This window comes from Sapajus apella, unplaced genomic scaffold (assembly GCF_009761245.1).
Source record: "Sapajus apella isolate SASKATOON/1434 unplaced genomic scaffold, GSC_monkey_1.0 scaffold76, whole genome shotgun sequence".
Classification (NCBI taxonomy): Eukaryota; Metazoa; Chordata; class Mammalia; order Primates; family Cebidae; genus Sapajus; species Sapajus apella.
This window is the reverse complement of record NW_022437016.1, coordinates 9565684-9589283: the sequence shown is the minus strand read 5'-3', so window position 1 is coordinate 9589283 and position 23600 is coordinate 9565684. Positions and strand designations below refer to the sequence as shown.

At 54.9% G+C, this 23600-nt stretch overlaps 1 protein-coding gene across 5 annotated transcripts in view; it reads right to left on the bottom strand.

Moving 5' to 3' along the window:
• The window catches only part of NEK6 (NIMA related kinase 6), a 92348-nt gene that overhangs the window by 12208 nt on the left and 56540 nt on the right, over positions 1 to 23600 (bottom strand). For all 5 annotated transcript variants that reach the window (XM_032251565.1, XM_032251567.1, XM_032251562.1 and 2 more), the window contains 4 exons: positions 22775 to 22837; positions 15399 to 15509; positions 10326 to 10434; positions 9380 to 9487 (listed from right to left, as the gene is read on the bottom strand). In XM_032251565.1, coding sequence (XP_032107456.1) covers positions 9380 to 9487; positions 10326 to 10434; positions 15399 to 15509; positions 22775 to 22837 — 391 coding nt within the window. The remainder of the gene's footprint in view (positions 1 to 9379; positions 9488 to 10325; positions 10435 to 15398; positions 15510 to 22774; positions 22838 to 23600) is intronic.

Sequence of the window (23600 nt, the reverse complement as noted above, 5' to 3'; positions counted from 1 at the left end):
AAGGCACTAAAACTAGGAATTTCAGTTCATCAAATCACACCATTCAGAGAGTTAAAAGGCAAGCCACAGACTGGGAGAAAATCATCCCAACACATGCACCTGACAATGGAGGCTACAGAATATATTTCAAAGCTTCTGTAAATCAATAAGAGACAAACTACCCACTTATTCAAATAAGCAAAAGATTCAAACAGACACTTCACAAAAGAGAATATCCCAGTGGCCAATAAGCACCTGAAGCAAGGCTACTTTTCTCATTACTCATCAGGGAAGGGCAAATTACAACACAATGAGTGGCTGGGTGCCATGGCTCACGCCTGTGTAAACCCAGCACTTTGGAAGGCCGAGGTGTGTGGATCACCTGAGGTCAGGAGTTCAAGACCAGCCAGGCCAACATGGTGAAACCCTGTCTCTACTAAAAATATAAAAATTAGCCAGGCGTAGTGGTGTGGACCTATAATCCCAGCTATTTGGGAGGCTGAGGGAGGAGAATCGCTTGGACCCAGGAGGTGAAGGCTGCAGAGTGAGCTGAGATCATGCCACTGCACTCTAGTCTGGGTGACAGAGTAAGACTCTATCTCAAAACAAAACAACGGAAACAAAAAAACACAATGACGTGCAACTACACACCCATCTGAATGCTTAAAGACAAGCAAAAACAAAGTTAAAAAAAAAAAAAACGAGGTCAGTGATGTGTGGAGCACCTCGAACGCCCACGCTCTGCTGAGGTAAAATGGTACAACTACTTTGGAAGACCATCGGGTGGTTTCCACCATGGTCAAACACTGCCAACACTAGAGCCCAGCAATTCCGCTCCTAGGTAGATGCCCGAATGAGTGCTTCCATCCATCAAGAGACACAATCAAGAATGTGCAGAGCGGCGTTGTAACAGCAAAAACTGGAAACAAATGTTGGATCAATTGATAAACTGTGGACTGTTCACACAGTAGGAACCTGTACAGCAAAGCAAAATAACAAACCTCAGTTACACACAACAGATGAACGCAGCTCACAGACACAATGCTGAGTAAAAGAAACCAAGCACAAAAGAGCACACACTATCGTATTTCCTCTATGTGAGGTCCAAGAACAGGAAAAACTACTCTATGGGAGTTGTGACGAGGAAGGGGATCCAGGAGCTTCACTGCACATATATTATACCTCAGTTAAAAAGTGAAAGAGGGCTGGATGCAGTGACTCATGCCTGTGATCCTAGCACTTTGGGAGACCAAGGAGGGTGAATCACCTGCGGTCAGGAGTTCGAGACCAGTCTGGTGAACATGGAGAAACCCCATCTCTACTAAAAATACAAAAGAATGGGCCAGGCATGGTAGCACGTGCCTGAAATCCAAACTACTTGGCGGGAGTGCTAAGGCAGGAGGATTGCTTGAACCTGGGAGATGGAGGCTGCAGGGAGTGGAGATCACACCACTACACTCCAGCCTGGGCAACAGAGCGAGACTCTGTCTCAAAAAAATAAATACATACATGAAATAAAAAGTGAAAGAGGAAAAAGGTTTCATGGTGAAGATGGATCTCTGCTGCCAAGAGGAGGCCAGAGGGCTTTAGGGCCTGTCCTCAGAGTCCCTCTTTTTCCCCCAGGAAAGGCCCACACAGAGGAAACCGTGGAGGGGTGTGCCCTGACCTCCCAGTGCCTGTATGGCCATCTCTGGGCAAAAGGGCACATGTTGGAAGAGCTGGAACCGTGCAAAGATGGTGGATTTCCTGGGGGAGTGGGCTCTCCATTACCAGAGGCACGAAAACCTCAGCAGAGGGGTTGATTTAGCAGGTCTGGTGTGGAGCCCGGGAATCTGGACCTGTAACCTGACATTCTCCTATCAGCCCATTGGGAAGATGGCTATACTGGAGGCATGGGCCTGGATTTTTTTTTTTTTTTTTTTGGGGGACGGAGTTTCGCTCTTGTTACCCAGGCTGGAGTGCAATGGCGCAATCTCGGCTCACCGCAACCTCCGCCTCCTGGGTTCAGGCAATTCTCCTGCCTCAGCCTCCTGAGTAGCTGGGATTACAGGCACACACCACCATGCCCAGCTAATTTTTTGTATTTTTAGTAGAGACAGGGTTTCACCATGTTGACCAGGATGGTCTCGATCTCTTGACCTCGTGATCCACCCGCCTCGGCCTCCCAAAGTGCTGGGATTACAGGCTTGAGCCACCGCGCCCGGCCTTTTTTTTTTTTGACAGAGTCTTGTCCTGTCGCCCAGGCTGGAGTGCAGTGGTATGATCTCAGCTCACTGCAACCTCTGCCTTTTGGGTTCAAGCAATTATTCTCATGCCTCAGCCTCCTGAGTAGCTGGGATAACAGGTGTGTGCCACCACACCCGGCTAATTTTTATATTTTTAGTGGAGATGGGGTTTCACCATGTTGGTCAGGCCGGTCTCAAACTCCTCACCTCAGGTGATTTGCCCACCTCAGCCTCCCAAAGTGCTGGGATTCCAGGAGTGAGCCACTGTGCCCGGCCTGGCTTGGATTTTTAAGGATGCTGAACTGAGAACATTTTCACTGGCCTGGAGATGCCATGTCATGTGGCAGAGGTTGCTGCTGTCCTAACCAGAATCTTTGTGGGAGCTGGAGTCCCAGTGTGGCAAAGCCTGGGCTGGGATGTGGCCTGTGACATGAGGATGAGGAGGGGGGACCCAGGATCCTGGGAGGAGAATGGACCACCCAGGGGCCGGACTCAGGCCTCAGGGTCTCACGGTCAGGAGATTTTGGAAAAAACACAGGTAACTTTAAATTTCACGAAGGGAGGGCACTTAAAATACACAAAGATCCCAACTACCATTTGTGTCAGTCACTATGATTTTTAAAACAGCTTAACACGATTTAGGAAACCCATTTCTCAAAACTGTGGATAGATAGTTCTTTACAAGATTGAACAAGTTTAACATTTTGCACTTCATTATATTTTTTTCTTTCTTTTTTTTTTTTAGACAGGCTCTCGCTCTGTTGCCCAGGCTGGAGTGCAGTGGCACAATTATAGCTCACAGGTTGGACAATGATGTGGGACCAATGGGGTGCACACGGAGATGGGAGGGGACAGACAGAGGCAGGGAGTCCTGTCCTCAGTGAGGGACGCCACTGTTCACTCTCTGGCTACACTGCGCTCTTCGGACCCCTGGCCAAGCCCCTTCCTGTCTGACCGGCTCTTCCCACCTCCAGTATCCTCTGCCCACTGTGGATCCACCTGGGCCTCCACAGGAGGGAGGCTGTGGGGAGAGGATCAGTTCAGTCCTTCCTCGGTAGATGTGGACAGCTGGCTCCTGGGGGCTTCTAATGTTAGCTCCAGTCTAAAAGGAGCAGCCAAAAGGCCTCACTCAGCCACCCCACTCTCAGGCACTCGGTGAGCATCTGTGCAACAGAAAGGTAAGGAAAGTGAAGGAACAGGTGAAGCCTCAACTGAGAGAGGCTTGGCCCATCCTGAGCCGGGCACAGGGTCCTCAGGTCCCTGCCTCCTGGCAGGTTCCCCAGCCCCCTGACCCAGGGGAGGGGCTGGTCCCCCTTGGTCTGTGCATCTCAAAGTCAGGGTGCTGTGTCTCCCTGGGGGCAGGGTGTCCTGGACTGGAGCCAGGGCTGCGTGAAGCTACAGGAACAGACATGGCACCTCCTCCTGTGATGCCAGCGTGTCTGGGCAGAAGTCATGTCAAGCCTGGTTTCTATGCTGACAACAGCCACTCAGTCGTTAGGGAGCACAATGCCCAACTTGCGTGAGTTTTGAAGATAAAACAAGAGATTTCAAAGAAATCCTCTGCTTGCAGCGGGCCACTGGAGGAGGTGTCCCCAGACACCAGGGTGCCGGGATTCTGAGGACGAGTCAGGGAAGCTGGCAGGAGGAGGGCCTCCACAGACAGGGGCCCTGCCCAGGACAACCTCTGTGGGCAGCACAGCCCGGGCCTCATCCCAGCCCATCTCCCAGCGATGCAGAGACGCAGAGACAGAGCCCTGTGAGCTGGGTCTCAAGGCCCCTCCCAGCGACTCCCAGCACCCCCTCCTCTCAGTGGGGGAACGGAGCTGTGTGTATGAAAGAAGAACCTAACAAACCCTGACCTTCCCGGAAGCTTTACCTAGAACTCCCCGATTTCAAACCCAGCAGATATCAGAGGAGAATGTGGGATCTGAAAGAGGGAGGCTGATTAAAGGCACCCCGCTTCCCTAAGACACGCCGCTCCTGTCAAAACAAACTTTGCCGTATTTTGAAATGCTCTCGGTGTTTGAAACACGTTCATTAGCTATGAAAAAGGCAGGCTTCACATGAAGGAGAGGCTGGTATCTGCAAGCTGCCTGTCTTCCCCAGATGGTGGACTGGGAAGCAGCTGGAGAAATGTGGTCTCCTTGCCGACATCCCTCCAGCCGGTGGGACATCGGGCTGGACGGCTGTGCTTTAGCGCCGAATCCTCCACGGGACAGGCAGGGGCAGGTGGGGACAGCAGTGACGCGGAGCTGGAGCCGGCAGGCTGGCCCTGCTTCCTCCTCTCCCTGGCTGAGAACAGAAACCCTCTCTCAGCCTTGGTCTCCCCATCAGGAAAACAGAGGGTCCCCCCAACCTCTGGAGACTTGGTTTTCCTCTCTGGAAAATGAGAAACGATTGTTGGAACATTTGGTTCATGGTGAAGACGAAATGGATTCTCCTAGCAGGCGGCATCTTCCACAAAGGCAGGGGCCAAGCCTGCCTCCCCAGGGAGCAGCCCGGCCCAGCACAGGTCCTCATCGAATGGATGGGTGAATGAATGAACCAAAGAGCTGGAGTTTACACCCAAGGTCCAGATCGACTCCTCACTTGCTGGCCTCTTAAAGCCTGTCCCTCTCCTCCCTCCCGTCTCGGGCATCAGTTCATCTCTCCCCAACAGTTTGTGCTCCTGAAAATGCCAGGAATGTGGCAGACCCACAACTGCTACCCAAGGATTAGTGCTCAGAACCTCAGCTCAAACTCAGGCCTGAGAGCCATCTGCTTAGCCAGGGATTCTGGGCCCGGGGGACCGGCAGGACCATTCCCAGGCGTCCTGCACTGCTGGGATGGGATGCAGGGTGTGGCTGGGGCAGGAGGCAGCCTGGGACGCATCTGCATGGCCCTCGGTGCCTGCACTGATGGGTGTCCCAAGGACGCCTGGCCATGAAGGTCATCCATCCACTCAGCAAATGTTCCACAAGGGCCCCCGTCCCAGGCCTGGGTGTAGACGTATCACAGCCATGGTGTGATCCCCTGCAAGGCGGCGCTGACACGCACCATGAGACGAGGCTCTGTCCGTCCCTGTGGGGCCCAGGATCAGCTCCAGGTCCCTCACCAATACCCGCTGCTGGCCAAGTCAGGTGGGCTTTTCCTCGTAGGAGCCAGTGCTCAGAGCCCTGGGTGTTGCTTGCACCCAAGGTCTTGCTGGGGATCCTCTCTGGAACCCTTCCCTGAGCACCCACAGCCCAAGCCCTCCCTGGCCAAGCTGCAGGCTGGTGCCTGGAGAAGGGCTCTTGGCTGCTGGGCGACCACAGGGAGGCAGTCTCTCTTACTTCCCTGTGCCTCAGTTTCTTCATCTATAAAATGGGATAATAAGCCTTGTGATGATTTACAAAAAAGGAAAATGAGACAGTCACTTGGCCAGGCTGGAGTGCAGTGGCGCCATCCTGGCTCACAGCAATCTCCACCTCCCAGGTTCAAGTGATTCTCCTGCCTCAGCCTCCCGAGTAGCTGGGATTACAGGCGTGTGCCACCATGCCCGGCTAAATTTTTTGCTATTTTTAGCAGAGGTGAGCTTATACCACATTAGCCAGGCTGGTCTCAAACTCCTGAGCTCACGTGATCTGCCTGCCTCGGCCTCCCAGAGTGCCGAGATCACAGGCAAGAGCCACCATACCCAGCCCCGCAAAAATGTTTTTTAAACTGTTTTTTGTCTGCTGTTAACTCACCTTTTCAGTGAGTTCAGTGGCTACAGAGAAATGAAGTGAGGGCAGCTCTGGGAGGGGTGGGGCCAGCCTGGGCTCCCTGGGGCTCTGTTTAGAATCACCCCGAGCACCTGTCCTGCCCGCCCACAGAGGTGGTCCCACCTGTCCCCTCACCATGCCACTTGGCCCGGACTGTGTCTGTCCCCTCGGAGGCTGCATAATCGCACATCCCCAGCACCCAGCCCAGGGCCAGGCAGTTGGCTCAAGGAAGGAGAGGGAAGGAATTTACGCCTCAGAGCCCCAGGAGACCCGACGGGGCCCTGACCTCGAGTACGTGATGGGGTCAACCCCAACCAGACCTGCTCCCCCAGCCCCCGAGAGGCGGCATGGGCCCTGCCTAGGTCTGGGTGTGACCAGCCGCCCTTCCTGCCCCTGTCACCCGTGGCTGCTTGTCACCAAGACTGCCCTGTCACTAGAGCCGAGGAGCCAGGCCTGCCCGCCCGCTCTCCCAGCCCCGTGATTTGTCTTGCAGCTGCTGCCGTTGCTCGGAGCGAGACACTTGCTTGTAGCTTGTGAGCTGTGTATAGGCAAATCTTTCATTTTTCCTGCATTACGCCGGCGTGTACTGTCACTTAATTTTTATGTATGCAATCCTTCCTGACAAATATGATCTGCTGCCTGGTAATTCGTCTGACGCTCATTCTGTTCCGCGCTCTAATTACGGCTCCTATTTCTGACACCGAGGCAGCCGCTCTGCCACCACTGGGTACCGCACCTGTCAGCCCGACCATGGCACTGACTAATGCCCTTTCATGCCAGCCCCGTGTTAGCAAATACAGAGGCGAGGAGGGGGCCTGGGAGGGGGGAGGTGGAAGGAGACCAGATTTGCATAAGCCCAGCTCTTGGGTCAGCAGCCTTAGGAGACGAGGTGGTTGCCAGGGCAACGTGGCTGCCACCACAGCATCCCCACGTAGTAGGTGCACATGAGATGTGGCGGATGCATAATTCATCCCCACGCACAGGGCATGAGGTGGCCCTGGCCGCTGTGTCCCTCCTGAGTCACCACGCAATGGTAATTAGTTCAATCTCTTGCCTGACCAAATGTGTGTGCCAGACTTAGCTGTCTGCAGAACTTCTTGGTGGAAGGGGTCTTTCCTGTGTCTTGGAGACACACCCAGGTCCTGGGCTTTGGCTCGGCACTGTCACCATCCTGAAGCCTAGTGGGTGCAGGCCTTGGTTCTGGGAGCTTGTCCTGCTGGCAGGGACTTGCTCAGCCCCATGTAGGCCTCAGCTTATTGGACATCTCCTGGGTGCTGGGCACGTAGCCTGCAGCGAGCACAGGCCCCAGGAGGGCTCCTTCCACCCATCATCAGGCCTGGCCGCGCTCAGAGGGCTCGGGAAGAGCCCAGCTTACGAGGGCGGCCTTCTCCCAAGTTCCAATTCCTTCTCATTAATATAATAAGTGCACCAGTCCAAGTCAATAAAATCACACTGTCGGATGAGACGCATCTCTGCCCATTCCTAATGATGCGATCCTAACCGGCTCTGACGGAGCGCCGCAGTCTTTTCTCTGCAGTGGGACAGAGAAAGGCTCGGAGCTGACTGACAGGGGACAGGAGGCAGCAGTTTTAACTCTTCTCTTTGACAGATTCCCTCAAATTTCCTGGTCTTTTCAAAGCTCTTCAACCAGATAGGTAAATAGTCCCAAACTGAACAAAACACTCGGTTTTTCACAAGGGAAGTCCATGTTTGAGGGGACAGGGAAAGACGAGGCTTCCAGCAATAGAGTCAGTGGCCCGGGTCCCTGAAGGGGGCTCCAACAGTATTTGGCGGGGCCACCGGCCCTCATTTCCTGGAAGCAGCGTGGGTTCTGGAAAGAGAGGCCTGCTGCCATGTGACCTTGGAAGAATCTCTCAAGGGCCTGGATTTCAGATCCTTCCTCTGCTACAAGGAAGGAGGCTCTGGATGCCTGGGGCTGTCAGGGGTGTGAGTGTAGCGTCCCATACTCCCAAGGTGGGGTTCCCGATACATCTTCCCTTTGGAGCTAAAGGAAGAGCTCCCGAGGCCTGGCCGGGTGTCCCCAAGGGCAGATGGGGATGAGAGTTTCAACACAACTCCCTCCCCGCCACCCACACTGGCTCCATCAGCTACTGGGAGCTGCTGGTCTCTAGGTTTGTACATTTCTCCTAATTGTGTGCGACGCACTGAGAGTCTCACTGGAACCCGTGTGAATGGTGACACTTTCCACAGGCAAGGGCGACTTCCAGAAAGTGCCTCTGCCCAGACAATGCTGCTCGCACACCCAGCTTGCCGCAGGCACTCGGGGTCTGGGGATGGGAGACATCCTGGCTTGGGCCATGGAGTGGGGTGGAAATGGGCTGGAATGGGGCAGTGTTCAGGGAGGCAGCCAGCAGCTCCTGGGGCCCAGCTCCCTCCTGGGGAAGTGGATGCTGGCAGGGGCAGCACACAGGGGGTGGGCCTGGGACATCTTCTTCTGCAAACGCACCTCAAAAAGCCAGGAACTAGCCCTGAGAAAGCAGGGTCCTCCCTCACTCCATGGGCTCTGGGAAAGGTTCCCGCAGATGGCCGTGGTAAAACCCAGACAGCCCTGGACTAATGCACAGGAAACTCTGTTCCTTTGTTCCACTGTGGGCAGGCGGGGCCTTCCTGGGTCCTATGTTCTCATTAAATGAAAAACCCTCCATCATCCAGCATTCCAGCTTTCGCACTTGCTTCCACACCCAGTGTACGGATTCTGAAGCTTGCCGCTGCTTCACGTGCCCCCAAAACACACATCTGCCCAAGTCTCTTCCCAAGTCCAGTCTTTTAGCACCCCCTGACCCCTAGGGTGGGATCCAGCCCACTGAGCTCGGCGTTCAAGCCCCCGCCCACCTTTCTTGCTGCTCCTGCAAGGACCCTGGTCTCTGCCAAGCCAAGCTCAGCCGCACACCAAGGCTCACCCACACACCGAGGCTCACCCACCCTTTCCTGGAACACTGCTCCCTCCTTCCCTGTCCCAACAGCACCTGGTCACCCCTTTCGGTCCAGCTACAATGTCACCCCCTCCCTGGCAGGCACCTGGTCCCACAGCTTCTAAACTGCCGGTTTAAAAGCCAAAAACTAGGAACAGCACAAACGTCACCCCCCAGAAGGGACAGATCTGGGGTGCTGCCTGTGAACGGGACACTCACAGCAGTGGGAGGATGACTGCCCTTCAACAGACACATCTCCCACTCCAAGCAACCATCTCAGTTAGCTTCTCCCTCAAGGCCCGGATGGTGATCAGAGGGTGCAGGAAGCCCCAGCCAGGCTCCTCTGGCCACAGAGGACTCCCTTCTGGGTCACTGTCCTGAAGAGATGAGAAACTCTGGGACTTCAAGATGGCATCTTCCTGCACAAACTGACCAAAGGCATGCGGAGAGAATGCTTTCGTCTCCCTGCAGAGTCTCTAGGAACACTGGGGGCTGCTGGGCACACACAGGTCCCCCTTACCTAGGGAGTGGGCTGCGGTGGTCTCAGAGCTGAAGAAGCGGCCCAGACCAAGGTCACCAAGCTTCACAACACCCGTGGCTGTGATGAACACGTTGGCAGGCTTGATGTCTGTGGGGCGAGGAGAAGGAAGTTGGTGTGGGGCAGGAGGCTTGGGGTAGGGGGGGCAGGGCGAGAGGAAGGGGAGCTCCAGGTGAGGTGAGGCCCAGCCCAGGTCCTATTCCCTGGCTCTGGCTGTGGAACCTCCAGAAATTGATCATTTCTGAGCCTCAGCGTCTTCACCTGTAAAATGCGTCTCCCTTTACCAACTTCACAGAGCTACTGCGAGGGTTTAGAGGGCAGGGGTTTCTGTGCTTCTGTTAACAGCTGTATCCTTTGTGCCTAGAACAGTGCCTCACACATAGGAGGCCCTCAGGGAAGTCTGTGTAATGAAGTGCTCAGTGGGACGCCCTGTGCTGTACCCCCGGTGAGGGCAGGGCCTCAAGCACAGCAGACACGGAAAGATACAGGTAGAGTAAAGGAACAAAGGTGTCCAGGAAGCAGCCTACCCAGAGGACTCTGCACCCTGTCAGGCACCCAGAAGGCTCCTTTTCACCACCTGGAATGACGTCAACTGTGGAAACGCCCCTCTCTGGTGCCTCTCCTTCTCAGCACAGCAAAACCCTGCTGAGATGACAAAGCCCCTACCAAAGTCCCCTCTGTGCAAGGCTTCCCCTGACCTCCCTCCCAGGCTGCTGTTGGGAACTGCAGGTGGTGTGCCAAGCGGGGACCCTGCCCTCTAGGGCTCATGACACTCTCCATCTCGGGGAGGACCCTGACACGAGTGGGTGGTGGCTGGACAGTCCCCTGCCTGGGGAAAACAGAGTGGTCTGACTTCCTCAAGGGGCTGCGTCTTCTTAGGGCTCCTGGGGCACCCGGCTTCAGGCGGCCACTGGCGGGCGGCGTGTACCTCGGTGCATCACCCGGCGTGAGTGCATGTGCTCCACGGCGCTGCACAGCTGCACAAAATACTTCCACACCGTCCTCTCCGGGATGAGCCGCTTCTGCTTCTTAAAGTACTGCAGTGGGGGAGACAGGCAGAGGGACAGACCCTGGTGAGCGGGCTTGAAGGTGGGTGGCCGCAGGGCGCTGCCTGTGTCCTTTCCCTGGGGGGCAGCTGGTGCCTGGCACGGGGTGGGAGACTGAGCTGCTGAGCAAAAATAAGCCCAGAACCAAGGGCGCTGTGTGTGTGCCTCTACTTCTACCTGAATGGCACTCCATGGCCACCCTGCCCCCACCCTGCAAGCTCCGTGAGGGCCACATAGGCCTGGTGTGTCCGGATGGCTTTGCCGCATGGACCCCCAGATCAAATATGCTGAAAGTGGCCCTCAACTGCATCTTTCCAGAACCTTCTGGACACACCCCTGAAAGGGCGCTCCTTGCTGGACTGAAATGGGTGTGGACCCTCCCTGGCCCCTGGCCTGGCCCAGGAGGGTGGTACCCAGGACACAAGTGGTTGTGAAATCACAGCTGCCCCCACCTCCTCGGAACCAGCAGACCTCAGTGCACAGAGATTCTTAACAAGCACAGTGAGAACCTTGAGGAAATGGGCTTGACTCGCTCAAATGGAACCCCAGTTCCAACAGGCATCAGTCTGCGTCACTGCCTGGGAAAACATACTTAGCGCTCCAGGAAGAAAACAAACACAGAAAGCCCCTAGTGGCACCAAGTGAGCTCTAAGGTAATGGGAGGTCCTGGAGAGGGCAGGCCCAGAGCATGTCACAGCCACCGTTCGGCTGGAGACCGGGACGGCTCCTGGGCGCCAGGCCCACGGCAGTGCGGCAGGACTCCTTCACCAGTTACCTGCATACCAGCTTCTGTTCAGGGGCTTTTTGCTTCAAAGCAACCATCTTTCCCCAAAGCAGGCAGAGGTGGCGCTGTGGGCCCGCTGGTCACGGCAGCTGCTCTGGTGCTGGAAAGCTGGGCACTGACCCAGGACACACCGGTCCGGGAAGGGCGCGGGTGGATGAAAGGACCTGGGCCGGCACTCTCAGAGCATCTGCAGGATGTGGCCACCATGCCGGGCCTATGAGGGCAGGCTGGGCCCATCTTACAGATGGGAAAATGAAACTGAGGGCCATGTAGGAAGAGGCAGAATCACAGCTCAACCCCAGGTCTCCTAACTAGAAAGCCCAAGCCCTTAGCTCACTTCTTTTTTTTTTTTCTTTTTTTTTTTTTTTTTTTTAAGATGGAGTCTCCTTCTGTTGTCTAGGCTGGAGTGCAGTGGCGCAATCGGCTCACTTCAACCTCCACCTCCTGGGTTCAAACAATTCTCCTGCCTCAGCCTCCCAAGTAGCTGGGACTGCAGGCATGTGCCACCACATCCGGCTAATTTTTTGTATTTTTAGTAGAGACGGGGTTTCAACATGTTGGCCAGGCTGGTCTTGAACTCCTGGCCTCAGGTGACCTGCCTGCCTCGGCCTCCCAAAGTGCTGGGATTACAGGCATGAGCCACCGCGCCCGGCCCCCTTAGCCCACTTCTAGTAACACCAATAACCATTGATATGGGAGACTGAGCTCAAAGAGGTTCTGGAACATGCCCAAGGTCAGCCAGCACCCAGCTGGGACCCAACTCTCGGTGCTTCCCACAGTGGGACAGCTGTGGCTGGGAGCCCCTGGCCTCGCTGTAAATCCCATCAAGGCTGTTCTGAGGCGCACATCCCAGGTCTCAGCAAAGACGCCACCCCTGGGCCACCTCCAGGCCTGTGGCGGGCCAGGCCGGGATGTTATTCACACTATGATGCGAGTGAATCCTCATTACAGCATTTAAGCAGGATGCGTGTGGCCGAGAGTGGTGATTTTCTAAATGTCACGTCCTATAAGCACTGTCTGACATTTAGCGGCGAGGCGCAGAGTCTCTCATGGGTTCTGGGGCTGCGGCAGCTCCTAGCTTTAGTCTTCCTTATAAATAACTCGAGCACCGTGGCTGTGACGGCGCAGCTTGGCCCCTGAGGCGGCAGGCTATCAGGACACACACCCTGCTGCCTGGCAGCCTCTGAGGCCAGGGGGGTGACCATGGGGCAGCCCCTGTTCCTCTGGAAACCTAGAGGTGGCCTGAGAGCAGGCAGAACCAGGGGAACTGAGCTCCCACCAGGCCCCAGGCACTGTGCTGGGTATCTTACAAATGAGGAAACTGAGGCACAGGGACCCACCCAAGGCCATCCAGGGGATGTGTCTGACTTGGGTGAGTCTCTCCCATGCCAGGCCCCCACTGCTGAGGGCTCCACCAAACCAGCTCTGCAGGTGAGGGCCCCTGAGCTGGGGTGGAGGGAACAGGAGCAGGCAGGTATAGGAAGGAGGAAGGGGGAAGTGTGAGGGGGCACCATGCCAGGTGAGGAGGTGAGGAGGACGGATTGGAGGCTGGGGGGCCAGGTGGCTGCTCAGAAACTCAGGCCACACCCATCTTGGACTCAGTCCTGCTGGGTTCATGACTGACTTGAACCTGAGCCAGTGTTAGCGCTGGGGAAGCGAGGAAGGGGAGCAGGGGGAAGAGGACCCCGCATCCCAGGCCTGGCATAGAGGAGGAATGCTGGATAGAATGCCCCAAGCCTCCCCTTCTCTCTTAGTTGAAGGAGACTGCACCCAGCCTGGGTTTCCCACAGTGCTCCTCCAAGAGGTTCCCGGGGACAGGGTGGAGACTGAGGCTCAGGGAAGAGACCTGCCAGCCCTGGCCCCCGCATCTGCCTGTCTGACTGCAGCCCTACTCCATGGCCTGAGAGGCTGCAGCGTCTGGGCTCCACTGGGTCTGAGAGGGTGAGGCGTCCTCTCCACAGGCTGCATTCCCGCAGAGAGATGCCTCTCCTTCACCTCCTGCTCCTCCTGTCCCCGCCCTCACCTCTCCTTCCACCCAGCCTCCGGTCTTTCTTCTAGAACACAGAGCTGACCATGTTTGCTCCCCACCATGAATCTTAGAAGCCTTCTGACTTTACGGCGTGGCCCCGGATCCCAAGCCTGGAGCAAGAGGCCCCGCATGATCTGGTGGTCTCCATCTCAGCTCCCCTTCCCTCTCCCATCCCTGCCGGACCGTTCCTGCTTCTGGATAGACCGCCTCCTCTAATGGCTCAGTTCAGTGCCACCTCCTCCAGGAAGCCTTCCCTAACACCCACAGGCCCCACACATGGCTTGTTCACCCTGGCTCCTAACTACTCCTTCGAGGGTCTGTCTTCCCGTTAGAATCCGGGATCCCTGAGGGTGACAGCCATGCTGGCAGCATCCCTAGTTCTTGGTACGAGGGCTGGCACACAGTGGGTGCATGGTGCTTTCGTGTTCAGCAAGGGAACATGTGAAGGAGAAACAAGCAAAGCGGGGGCGGGGCAGAGGAAGAGCTAAGACATGATGGAGCACATCTGTTCCCACCAGGGATCTGTGTGCAGATTAACATCCCTGCAAAGCCATTAATATGTCAACGGAAATGTAAGAGCAGGTGATAACAGCTCAAGTAATGCCACTTCCCAGTGATGCCTGTATTCCTAGGAGCCGAATTTTAGAAGAGCACCGAGCAATTGCTCAATTCCCAGTGCCTGGTGGGAAAGACAGAGAACCCATGTCTGCCCCATTTCCAAGCGTGGCTGGGAGCAGGGTGGGGGCTTGAGCGGGGCCAGCTTTACCTGGGAGCAGGTAGGCTGTGTCCCGGGGAGAGAGGTGATGGGGCCACAGCAGCCCTGGGGATGCAAGTCCAGGCCAGGAGGGACATGAGGACCTCCACTGAGGAGCAGGGTGTAGGGGCTGAGGGCTTGGGCCTGTGGGACAGGCAGGCCTGGGGGCCTTCAGCTAGAGGCTGAGCTGCCTTGGGCAAGAGACTAGACCTCTCTGAGCTTTGCTATCTGAGGACAGTATGGACTTGCGAGGGATGCGCAAGCGTACTGGGCTGGGTGGAGACTGGCAGGAGGTGCTACTCTTTTTTTTTTTTTGAGACGGAGTCTCACTCTGTCACCAGACTGGAGAGCAGTCATGCAATCTCAGCTCACTGCAACCTTCGTCTCCAGAGTTCAAGCAATTCTCCTGCCTCAGCCTCTCAAGTAGCTGGGACTACAGGCGTGCACCACCACGCCCGGCTAATTTTTTGTATTTTTAGTACAGATGGGGTTTCACTGTGTTAGCCAGGACTGTCTTGATCTCCTGACCTCGTGATCTGCCTTTCTTGGCCTCCAAAGTGCTGGGATTACAGCAGGAGCCACCGCGCCCGGCCAGTGCTGCTCTTTCATTGAAGCTGCAGTGGTCCTGAACACCAGACTAATGGTGGATCCGGCCCTGTGCCCTGGGCGGTGGGATGAGTCAGGGGGAGAGGTATGTGGGGTGCAGAGCACAAGCCAGTCCTGGCACTGAGCCTGCCTGTGTGACTCGGCTGGTCACTCAAACTCTTGAAGACCCCAGGCCTGGGCGTCGGCTGTATGGAAATGAAGTGTCCCCTCTAGGGCTGAGGAGGTCATCTTGGGACCATGTCCACCAAAAAGTCCCAGGCCAGGAAAAGCCTGGGCCCCGGGCATGGCTCTGTCTCCACAATGCTGGGTATCCTCAGGCAAGTCTCTAAACCTCCCCAGGCTCAGTTTTCCCTTTCTGTAAAATGAGGCAGTGGGATCTACAAGACGCTTTCCCAAAAGCTGCGGTCTGACCAAATGGGTGGCTGGCCCTGCTCCTTCTGTGAGGCAGAAGAAGTGGCCCACATGCTTGTGGACAGGCCCCCTCCCAGCCACCATCCTGTCTTAGCGTCACCTTCGCCTTGCTTTTTGCACATGGGCTCTTTTGAGCTGAGCTTCCCTGAGGCCGAAAGAGGCCTCCAGCAACAGCAGCCGGGGACAGAGCCCGAGAGGCCCTCACTAGACCGCAGCTGAGGCCTGTGGGCGTTCGTCAGGGGGGCCTAGGGTCCCTGGGCAGCCGCCTCTGGCTGAGGCCAGAGCACCATGGGACTGGGCTGAAGACGGACTGCCCCCTTTGGCTCTGAATCTGTGCAGCCCCTAGCGCCCTCACCCTGCCAGGTGCTCACCTTGATCATCTGCGAGAGATCCCCTGCATCGGCCAACTCCAGCACGATGTTCAGCTCGTTGTCTTCAATAAACGAGTCCAAATACTTGATGATATTTGGGTGGTTCAGTTGCTGCATGGGGAGAGACAGAGGGGAGGGTGCCGGTGAAGACGGGACAGACTCAGCACCTGCTTGCCACCGGCACCCTGCTGGCACCGTCACCGAGGCCCTGGCATTTGCTAGAGAACTGGGTGCCCAGGGAAAGGCCTGTGCTTCGGAGTCAGGGAGCCCTGAGTGACACTGGGAATGCCACTTTATATCCCCAGGTGTCAGATTCCTCACCTGGAACACTGGCATCATGTTTTGAAGCATAGTTGTGAAGACAACATGTGCCAATACTCTTGAAATGTGTAACATGGCACCTGCACAGAGCTACGTGAGACAAGGCAGGCACTTGTGGAAATGACCCTCCTCCCCGTCCTCCTCACCGCCCAGACCCTGAGGGCGGCATCAGGGCCACCTGTGCTCAGACACGGCCAGCCTGCAGGCACTCCTCAGAAGGATCGTCTCCTCCCTTGGTGCTGCCCTTTCTTCCTCAATTCCTGACCCATCTCTTGTGAAATCATTTTTTTTTAATATTTTTTTGTAGAGATAGGATCTCGCTATGTTGCTCAGGCTGAAACTGAACTCCTAAGCTCAAGTGATCCTCCCACCTCACCCTCCTGAGAAGCTGGGACTATGGCTGCACACGCCGCCATGCCTGGCCCTTGTGAAATCTTGAAAAAATCCCTGGAGGCGCGGCTGATCTGCGCCCGGCTGATTTGCGCAGTGCCAAGACCCTGCCTCTGTCCTTTGAGCCACAGCCTGCGTGTTTCCTGAGGTGGAGCATGGAGCTGGACAGAACGGCACCCCCCCTGCTTGGAAGTCAGGCCCTGCCAGGCTAAGAGGAGCCCCTGGCATCTGTTCATAACAAAGCTGACTGTTCACACCAAAGCGACTCCAGGATCTGCGCGAGCAGAGGGGACTGGAATATTCTGCCCCAGTGTGGGTGTGGTCAGCCTACTCTCGGCACCGGCTGACAACCGGAGGCCGGGGTTGGGGGGGACACATTTTCCTAAAGGCCCGGAAGTGGCTGGGAGGAGGATGTACTGTGCCTGTCCATGGATTTTTAAATGAGGAGCGCCTGGGTGGACGTTGCAGAGCCATGCAAGCCCCCATTCATTCATTCATTCATTCCCCAAGACAGCCCCTTAGGCGGGCCCCCCCAGTCAGGTCCCCAGATGCCAGATCAGCCTCAGCCACTGGCCCCAGCTCCTCCCCATGTGTCCGTCCTCTTTCCAGGTCCCCCCAAAGACTGACCCCTCTCTGCTGTGGCATCCACTGCCTGTCCGAAAGGTCTGGCCCTGAGGTATGTGCGCCGGCCCCTGCCTGCCCCTCAGCCAGCAGGACTGTGGCTCAGCGAACATCCAGACACCACTCCGAGAAACCAGGCACCCTGCACAGCTCAGGACTCGGGTGTGGCACATTCAATCCTGGTTCCCAGGGGTGGCTGGCAGGGAGCCCTGTTGCCATCTTAGCAGCAGGCTCCCCTGTGGAAGCACCTTGGTCAGTAACAAATGTAGGTAATTTCCATGAGGTGACTGGACTTCAGAAGGTGAAACACAAGGCAATCCCAAGCAAAAATAACAAACCTGGAGGCATCACAGTACTGGACTTCAAATTATACTACAAGGCTATGGTAACCAAAACAGTATGGTACTGGCACAAAAACAGACACATAGACCAATGGAAGAGAATACAGAGCACAGAAATAAAGCAGCACACCTACAACCACCTGTTCCTCAACAAAGTTGACAAAAATACGCAATGGGGAAAGGACTCCCTACTCAATAAACTGGCTAGCTATATGAAGAAGAATGAAACGGAACCCCTACCTTTCACCATATGCAAAAATTAACCCAAGATTGAGTAAAGACTTAAATGTAAGACCTCAAACTATAAAAATCCTAGAAGAAACCTAGGAAATACCTTTCTCAACATTAGCCTTGACAAAGAATTTATGACCAAGTCCTTAAAAACAATTGCAACAAAAACAAAAACTGACAAGTGGGACCTAATTAAATGAAAGAGCTTTTGCACAGCAAAAAAAAATGATCAATGAAGTAAACAGACAATTGACAGAATGGGAGAAAACGTTCACAAACTACGCATCTGACAGAGGACTAATGTCCACAATCTATAAGGAACTTAAATCAGTAACAACAACAAAAAAGACATTAAAAAGTGAGCAGAGGAGGCCGGGTATGGTGGCTCACACCTGTAATCCCAGCACTTTGGGAGGCCGAGGCAGGTGGATCACTTGAGGTCAGCTGTTCGAGACCAGCCTGGCCAACATGGTGAAACCCCATCTCTACTAAAAATACAAAAATTAACCAGGTATGGTGATGGGTGCCTGTAATCCCAGCTACTCGGGAGGCTGAGGCAGGAGAATCGCTTGAGCCTGGAAGGTAGAGGTTGCAGTGAGCTGAGATAGCGCCACTGCACTCCAGCCTGGGTGGCAGAGCGAGACTCTGTCTCTAAATAAATAAATAATAAAAATAAAAAGTGGGCAGAGGACATGAACAGATAATTCTTCAAAAGAAGACATACAAGCAACTAACAAACACAAAAAAATGCCCAACACCACTAATCATCAGAGAAATGCAAATCAAAACCACAGCTGACCAGGTGCAGGGGCTCCTGCCGGTAATGCCAACACTTTGGGAGACTGAAGTGAGAGGGCTGCTTGAGCCCAGGAGCTTGAGAACACCCTGGGCAACACAGTGAGACCCCATTAGAAAAAAAAAAAATTATCTGGGCTTCCTGGTACAGACCTGCAGCCTCAGCTACTTTGGAGGTTAAAGTGGGAAGACTGCTTGATCCTGGGAGGTTGAGGCTGCCCTGAGCCGTGATCACACCACTGCACTCCAGCTTAGGTGACAGGGCATGACCCAGTCTCAAAAAAAAAAAAAAAAAAAAAAAAAAAACCCACCACTACAATGAGTACAATGAGGTGCCATCTCACACCAGTTGGAATGGCAATTATTAAAAAGTCAAAAGCTAGCAGATGTTGGCGAGGCTGTGAAGAAAAGGGAACACTTATGTGCTGTTGGTAGGAATGTAAATTAGTTCAGACACTGTGGAACAAAATCTGGAAATTTCTCAAAGAACTAAAAATGGAAATATCATTTGACCCAGCAATCCCATTACTGGCCATATACCCAAAGGAATATAAATTGTTCTACCAAAAAGACACACACACTTTTGCATTCATCACAGCACTATTCACAATAGCAAAGACACGGAATCAATTTAGATGCCCAGAAACGGTGGACTGGATAAAGAAAATGTGGTACGTATATACCACAGAATACTATGCAGCCACGAAAAAGAATAAAATCATGTCTTTTGCAGCAACATGGACGCAGCAGGAGGCCATTATCCGAAGAGAACTGACACAGAAACAAAGCTATACAAAGCTATACTGCATGTTCTCATTTCTTTAAGTGGGAGCTGAATCTTGGGTACACACGGACATAAAGATGGGAACAGCAGACACTGGACACTACACGCAGGTGGGGGAAGTGAGGCAAGGGCTAGAAAACCTCCTATTGCGTATGATGCTCACAATCTGAGTGATGGGATCAGGAAAAGCCCAGATCTCAGCATCACACCATATACTCTTGTAACAAACCTGCATATGGACCCTCTGAATCTAAAAGAAAAATGGAAATTTGAAAAAGAAGGTGGGCCGGACATGGTGGCTCATGCCTGTAATCCCAGCACTTTGGGAGGCTGAGGCGGGCGGATCACCCGAGGTCAGGAGTTCAAGACCAGCCTGGCCAACATGGTGAAACCCCATCTCTACAAAAATACAAAAGCTAGCCGGGTGTGGTGGTGCATAGTTGTTACTCCGGCTGCTCGGAGGCTGCAGTGAGCTGAGATCGCACCACTGCACTCCAGCCTGGGTGACAGAGTGAGATCCTGTATCAGAAAAAAAGAAAAGAAAAAAAAAAAAAGAAAATCCTCTTGCTCAGATTTTTTGTTGAGAAGGCCGTCTCACGCAAACACTGGCCATCAAAGCACCGCCCTCAGCACACATCACGCTCCAGACACGTTTGCCAGTTACCAAACAAAAGTGTCAAAGCAAGTGAATGGCAAGTTGAAAGAGCTTCCAGATCTCTAAGGCACGTCCTACGGATCATGCAGGTTGCTACTAGGATAAACGGGAACACGCTGCTCCTTCACCCTCCTCTTGAACTTCACCTCATCATGACATCAGGAAATCTCACACCCTCTCTGGGAGGACTCCTCAAAAACTGCCCAGGTCATCAGCAGTCCAGGCATGTTAGGTTCTCCAAGGGAGAAATGAGAGGGGTTGGGGAGGCAGTAAAGCCCCGTCCAGGAGGCGCTGGTTCCTGGGGAGGGGAGGAGGGAGGCTCCTCCCTTGTCTCCTTGCAGGTATGAAGACAGGAGGACGGGCTCCTTATGCCCAGGTAATCTACAGAGGCAGAAAGGGGCTCCGGATGTCTATTGAGCTAAATCCCCAAAGCCCAGAGAGGGGAAGGGATCAGCCATGGGTCTACAGCAAGCAGGGGCTGAGCTGAGTCTAGAACCTGGTCCAGTGACCCCAGACCCTGGTCCACACAGAGTCCACTTCTCAGCCTGTGGCCTCTTGGTGGGCCCAGGTGGGTCTGGAAGGGGACAAACTCAGGCCAGAAACAGGGAAGATGCTGCAGAGATGTACATGGTTGGGCTTTGTCTGGCTGTGGTGACGGCCAAAGGGAAGGGAGGGAGAGCTGAGGGTAGGGGTCCCTGTCCTTTGGATCTCTGCCACCAGGGGCTCTGCTCCCAAGCTCCAGGCCCTCCCGGATGTAACAAAGAATGTCTGTCTGTCTATGATCTGTCTTCCCCACTGGGCTGCATCCTGGTGTCCAGCATTCAGTGGTGCTCAGAAATTGCACGGAATGAACGAACACACGCCTGCATTCCAACAGGACCTGCCCTCTTGTCCCACGCTTGGCAGCTGCTGACCCCTCCAGCCCCTGCATTTGGGAGGTTTTGGGTTCGGGTTCTTGGCATGAATAAGCAATGTCACCCGGTTGTCCCTCTGAGAACCACGTTTCCTTTTGTTTTGTAGGAAGCACCTCATGCCCTGGCACATCCTGTTGACTTCCCATGGGCTACCCGGGAATTGGGACTGGTGTTCTGGAATGTGGCTGGCGTTGGCAGGCAAAGGTGGTGACCATGACGACCGAGCTGCCTTGGGTGGGCTACCAGCGCACCACACACCAGCGCTGCCCCGAGCTCATGAGATGCATTTCCTCACTGACTCCTCCAGAGCCCCTGTTGTCATCACGCCCCCTTTACAGATGAAGAAACTGAGGTCCTGAGAGGCCCACAGCTGGCCCACAGCCACACAGCTAGTGAGCAAGGGATGTGTCCTCCAAAACCCAGGCTTGATGCCCTCAGCTGCACGGCAGCCCTGGGGAAGGGGCAGAATCCCCTCCCCAGCCAGGTGGGCTGACGCCAGGCTAGGCTACTGCCAGACAGAGGCTGCGGTGGCACATCTGTGTGACCAGCAAGCAGTCCAGGCTGTGCTCAGCATGCTCCCTGTGGGGCTCCTTCTCTTGGGGAGAAGGGCACATGAGGTGAAGGGGGCAGTAGGTGACCAGGACAACCACTCCTCAGGGCTGGCGAAGTGGCAGCAAGCTGACCATGACCTAAACATTTAAGCAATGTTCTCGAGGAGTATTTGTTGACATATAATAGTTAGAAATAAGGATGTCTCCTGCTTCCAGCCTTGACTCCATCACCCGCTGTGGCTGGGGGCCATCAGAACAGGCACAACTCACACCCAACCACGTCCCCCCCGCCCACAGCCCCTTCAGTGGCTCCCCTTTTGTTCTGAGTGTGTATCTGGCCCTGCTGCCACGTTCACCCTTCTGTCTCCCCCACCTCCCATAATCCACACCGTTGGAGTGCCTTGAAGCAGGTTCTGGGACGGTGCCCCGGCCTCTGTGGGGCTTGCCCAGGAAGCGGGTTTCCCCTGGGCTCCCAGCCCACCAGTTAATCTGCCTCACCCTGGAAGGTCACCATCTGCTTCCCACCTGCTTCCCCACCAGCCTGGAAGTCCCCAAGGGCATGGCCAAGGCCTCAGAGCACAGGGCAGGGTGTGGCAGGATAAACCGCTCATCTGAAATTCTGCAGCTGTGGTTTTGGCGGGCGTCCCTGCCACGAGCAGCCCTACTTTGCTGGAAACTGCCAAGCAAACCCTGTATGTTTCACAGGGGGCCGGGCACAGTGGCTTCCACCCATAATCCCAGCACTTTGGGAGGCTGAGATGAGAGGACTGCTTGAGGTCTCAGGAGTTCGAGACCAGCCTGGGCAATATGATGAGACCTTGTCTCTAGAAAAAATTTTAAAATTTGGCCAGGCATGGTGGTTCATGCCTGTAATCCCAGCACTTTGGGAGGCTGAGGTGGGTGGATCACCTGAGGTCAGGAGTTCAAGACCAGCCTGGCCAACATGGTGAAACCCCGTCTCTACTAAAAATACAAAAATTAGCCGGGTGTGATGGCAGGCACTGTAATCCCAGATATTCAGGAGGCTGAGGCAGGAGAACTGCTTGAAGCCAGGAGGTGGAGGTTGCAGTGAACCGAGATTGTGCCATTGCACTTCAGCCTGGGCGACAAGAGCAAAATTCTGTCTCAAATAAATAAACAAAAATAGAAATAAAAAATAAAAATGAGCCAGCTGTGGTGGCGTGCACCTGCGGTCCCGGCTACTTGGAGACTCAAGCGGGGAACTGCTTGAGCCTGGGAGTTTGAGGCTGCAGTGAGCTGTGACCATGCCACCGCACTCCGGTCCACGCAACAGACTTTGCCTCTTAAAAAAACAGGAAAACAAAGAAAAAGGCTGAGAGGAGAGATGGAAAGAGGATGAGAAAGAGAAAAAGAGGGAGACAGACATGGAGACAGAGGCGGAGCCAGACAAGCTGCAGTCTGGACGTAGCCCCCACTGCCAACTCCTCCCCTGGCCAAGCCTGGTTCACAGGCCACAGCGAGGCAGGGTCAGGGGTGCCCTGACGGGAAGGACTTCTGTGCCAGGTACCGCCATGTATAAGCAGGAGGGGCAGCCATGAGAGAAGTCTGTAGGCAGCAACGCTGAGGGCTGAGCAGAGCAATGAGGCAGGGGCCGCTCCTGCCTGGCCATGAGGAAACGCACCAGCTGCTGACCCCAGAAAGCCACCGTCTGTGAACTCAGCAAGGGCTGTGGGTCCCTGGCACCCAAGGGCTGTGATGGGCATGGTAAGGGCCCCCGAACCTCCTGCAGGAGGTGAGGCCCCGGGCACTCACCTTCAGCAGGCCAATCTCCTTGACGCAGTCCTGCCTTGCCTTGGCGTCCATCATCTCAAAGATCTTGGGCGGGAGGAAAAGAGAAACAGAGTGGTTAAAATCTGTGTCCAGTGCCCCGATTTTGCAGTCTCGGCTCTCCCAACTCCTGGTCGAGGGACACCGTGACTCCCCTGCACCCCCAGCCCCCGTAGGGCTTTCTCACTGCGGGCCCCCCAGCACTGTCCCACCACAAACACATAGTGGCACTAAAGAACCAAGACAGAGAGCCCAGGCGAGCCCCTGCTCAGAAGATCAAGAGAGAGGGCCGGGTGCGGTGGTTCATACCTTAAGCCCAGCACTTTGGGAGTCTAAGGTGGGTGGAACACATTAGGTCAGGAGTTTGAAACCAGCCTGGCCAACGTGGTGAAACCCCATCTCTACTAAAAATATAAAAATTAACTGGGTAGGTGGTACGTGCCTGTAGTCCCAGCTACTCAGGAGGCTGAGGCAGGAGAATCACTTGAACCTGGGAGGCAGGGTTGCAGTGAGCCGATCAGGCCATTGCACGCCAGCCTGGGTGAGAGAGTGAGACTCTGTCTCAAAAAAAAAAAAGATCAAGAAAGAAACTGGTCCTTTTTTCCACCGCCCTCAGGCTGCCTGTGGTGCTCTCTCCCCTTCTCCCAGCCCCGTCCTCTTCCCCGGGCCTCCTCTGCCCAGGCTCTCAACCTCATTCTTTAAGGACTAGCGAGCAAATCCAGGGGCTTGGGAAGCTTTGCTGAAGGATTTAAAGCCATTTCCTCTGGCAAAGCCATGCTGAGACAGGCCCGGCGGCTCTTGTGGACATGCC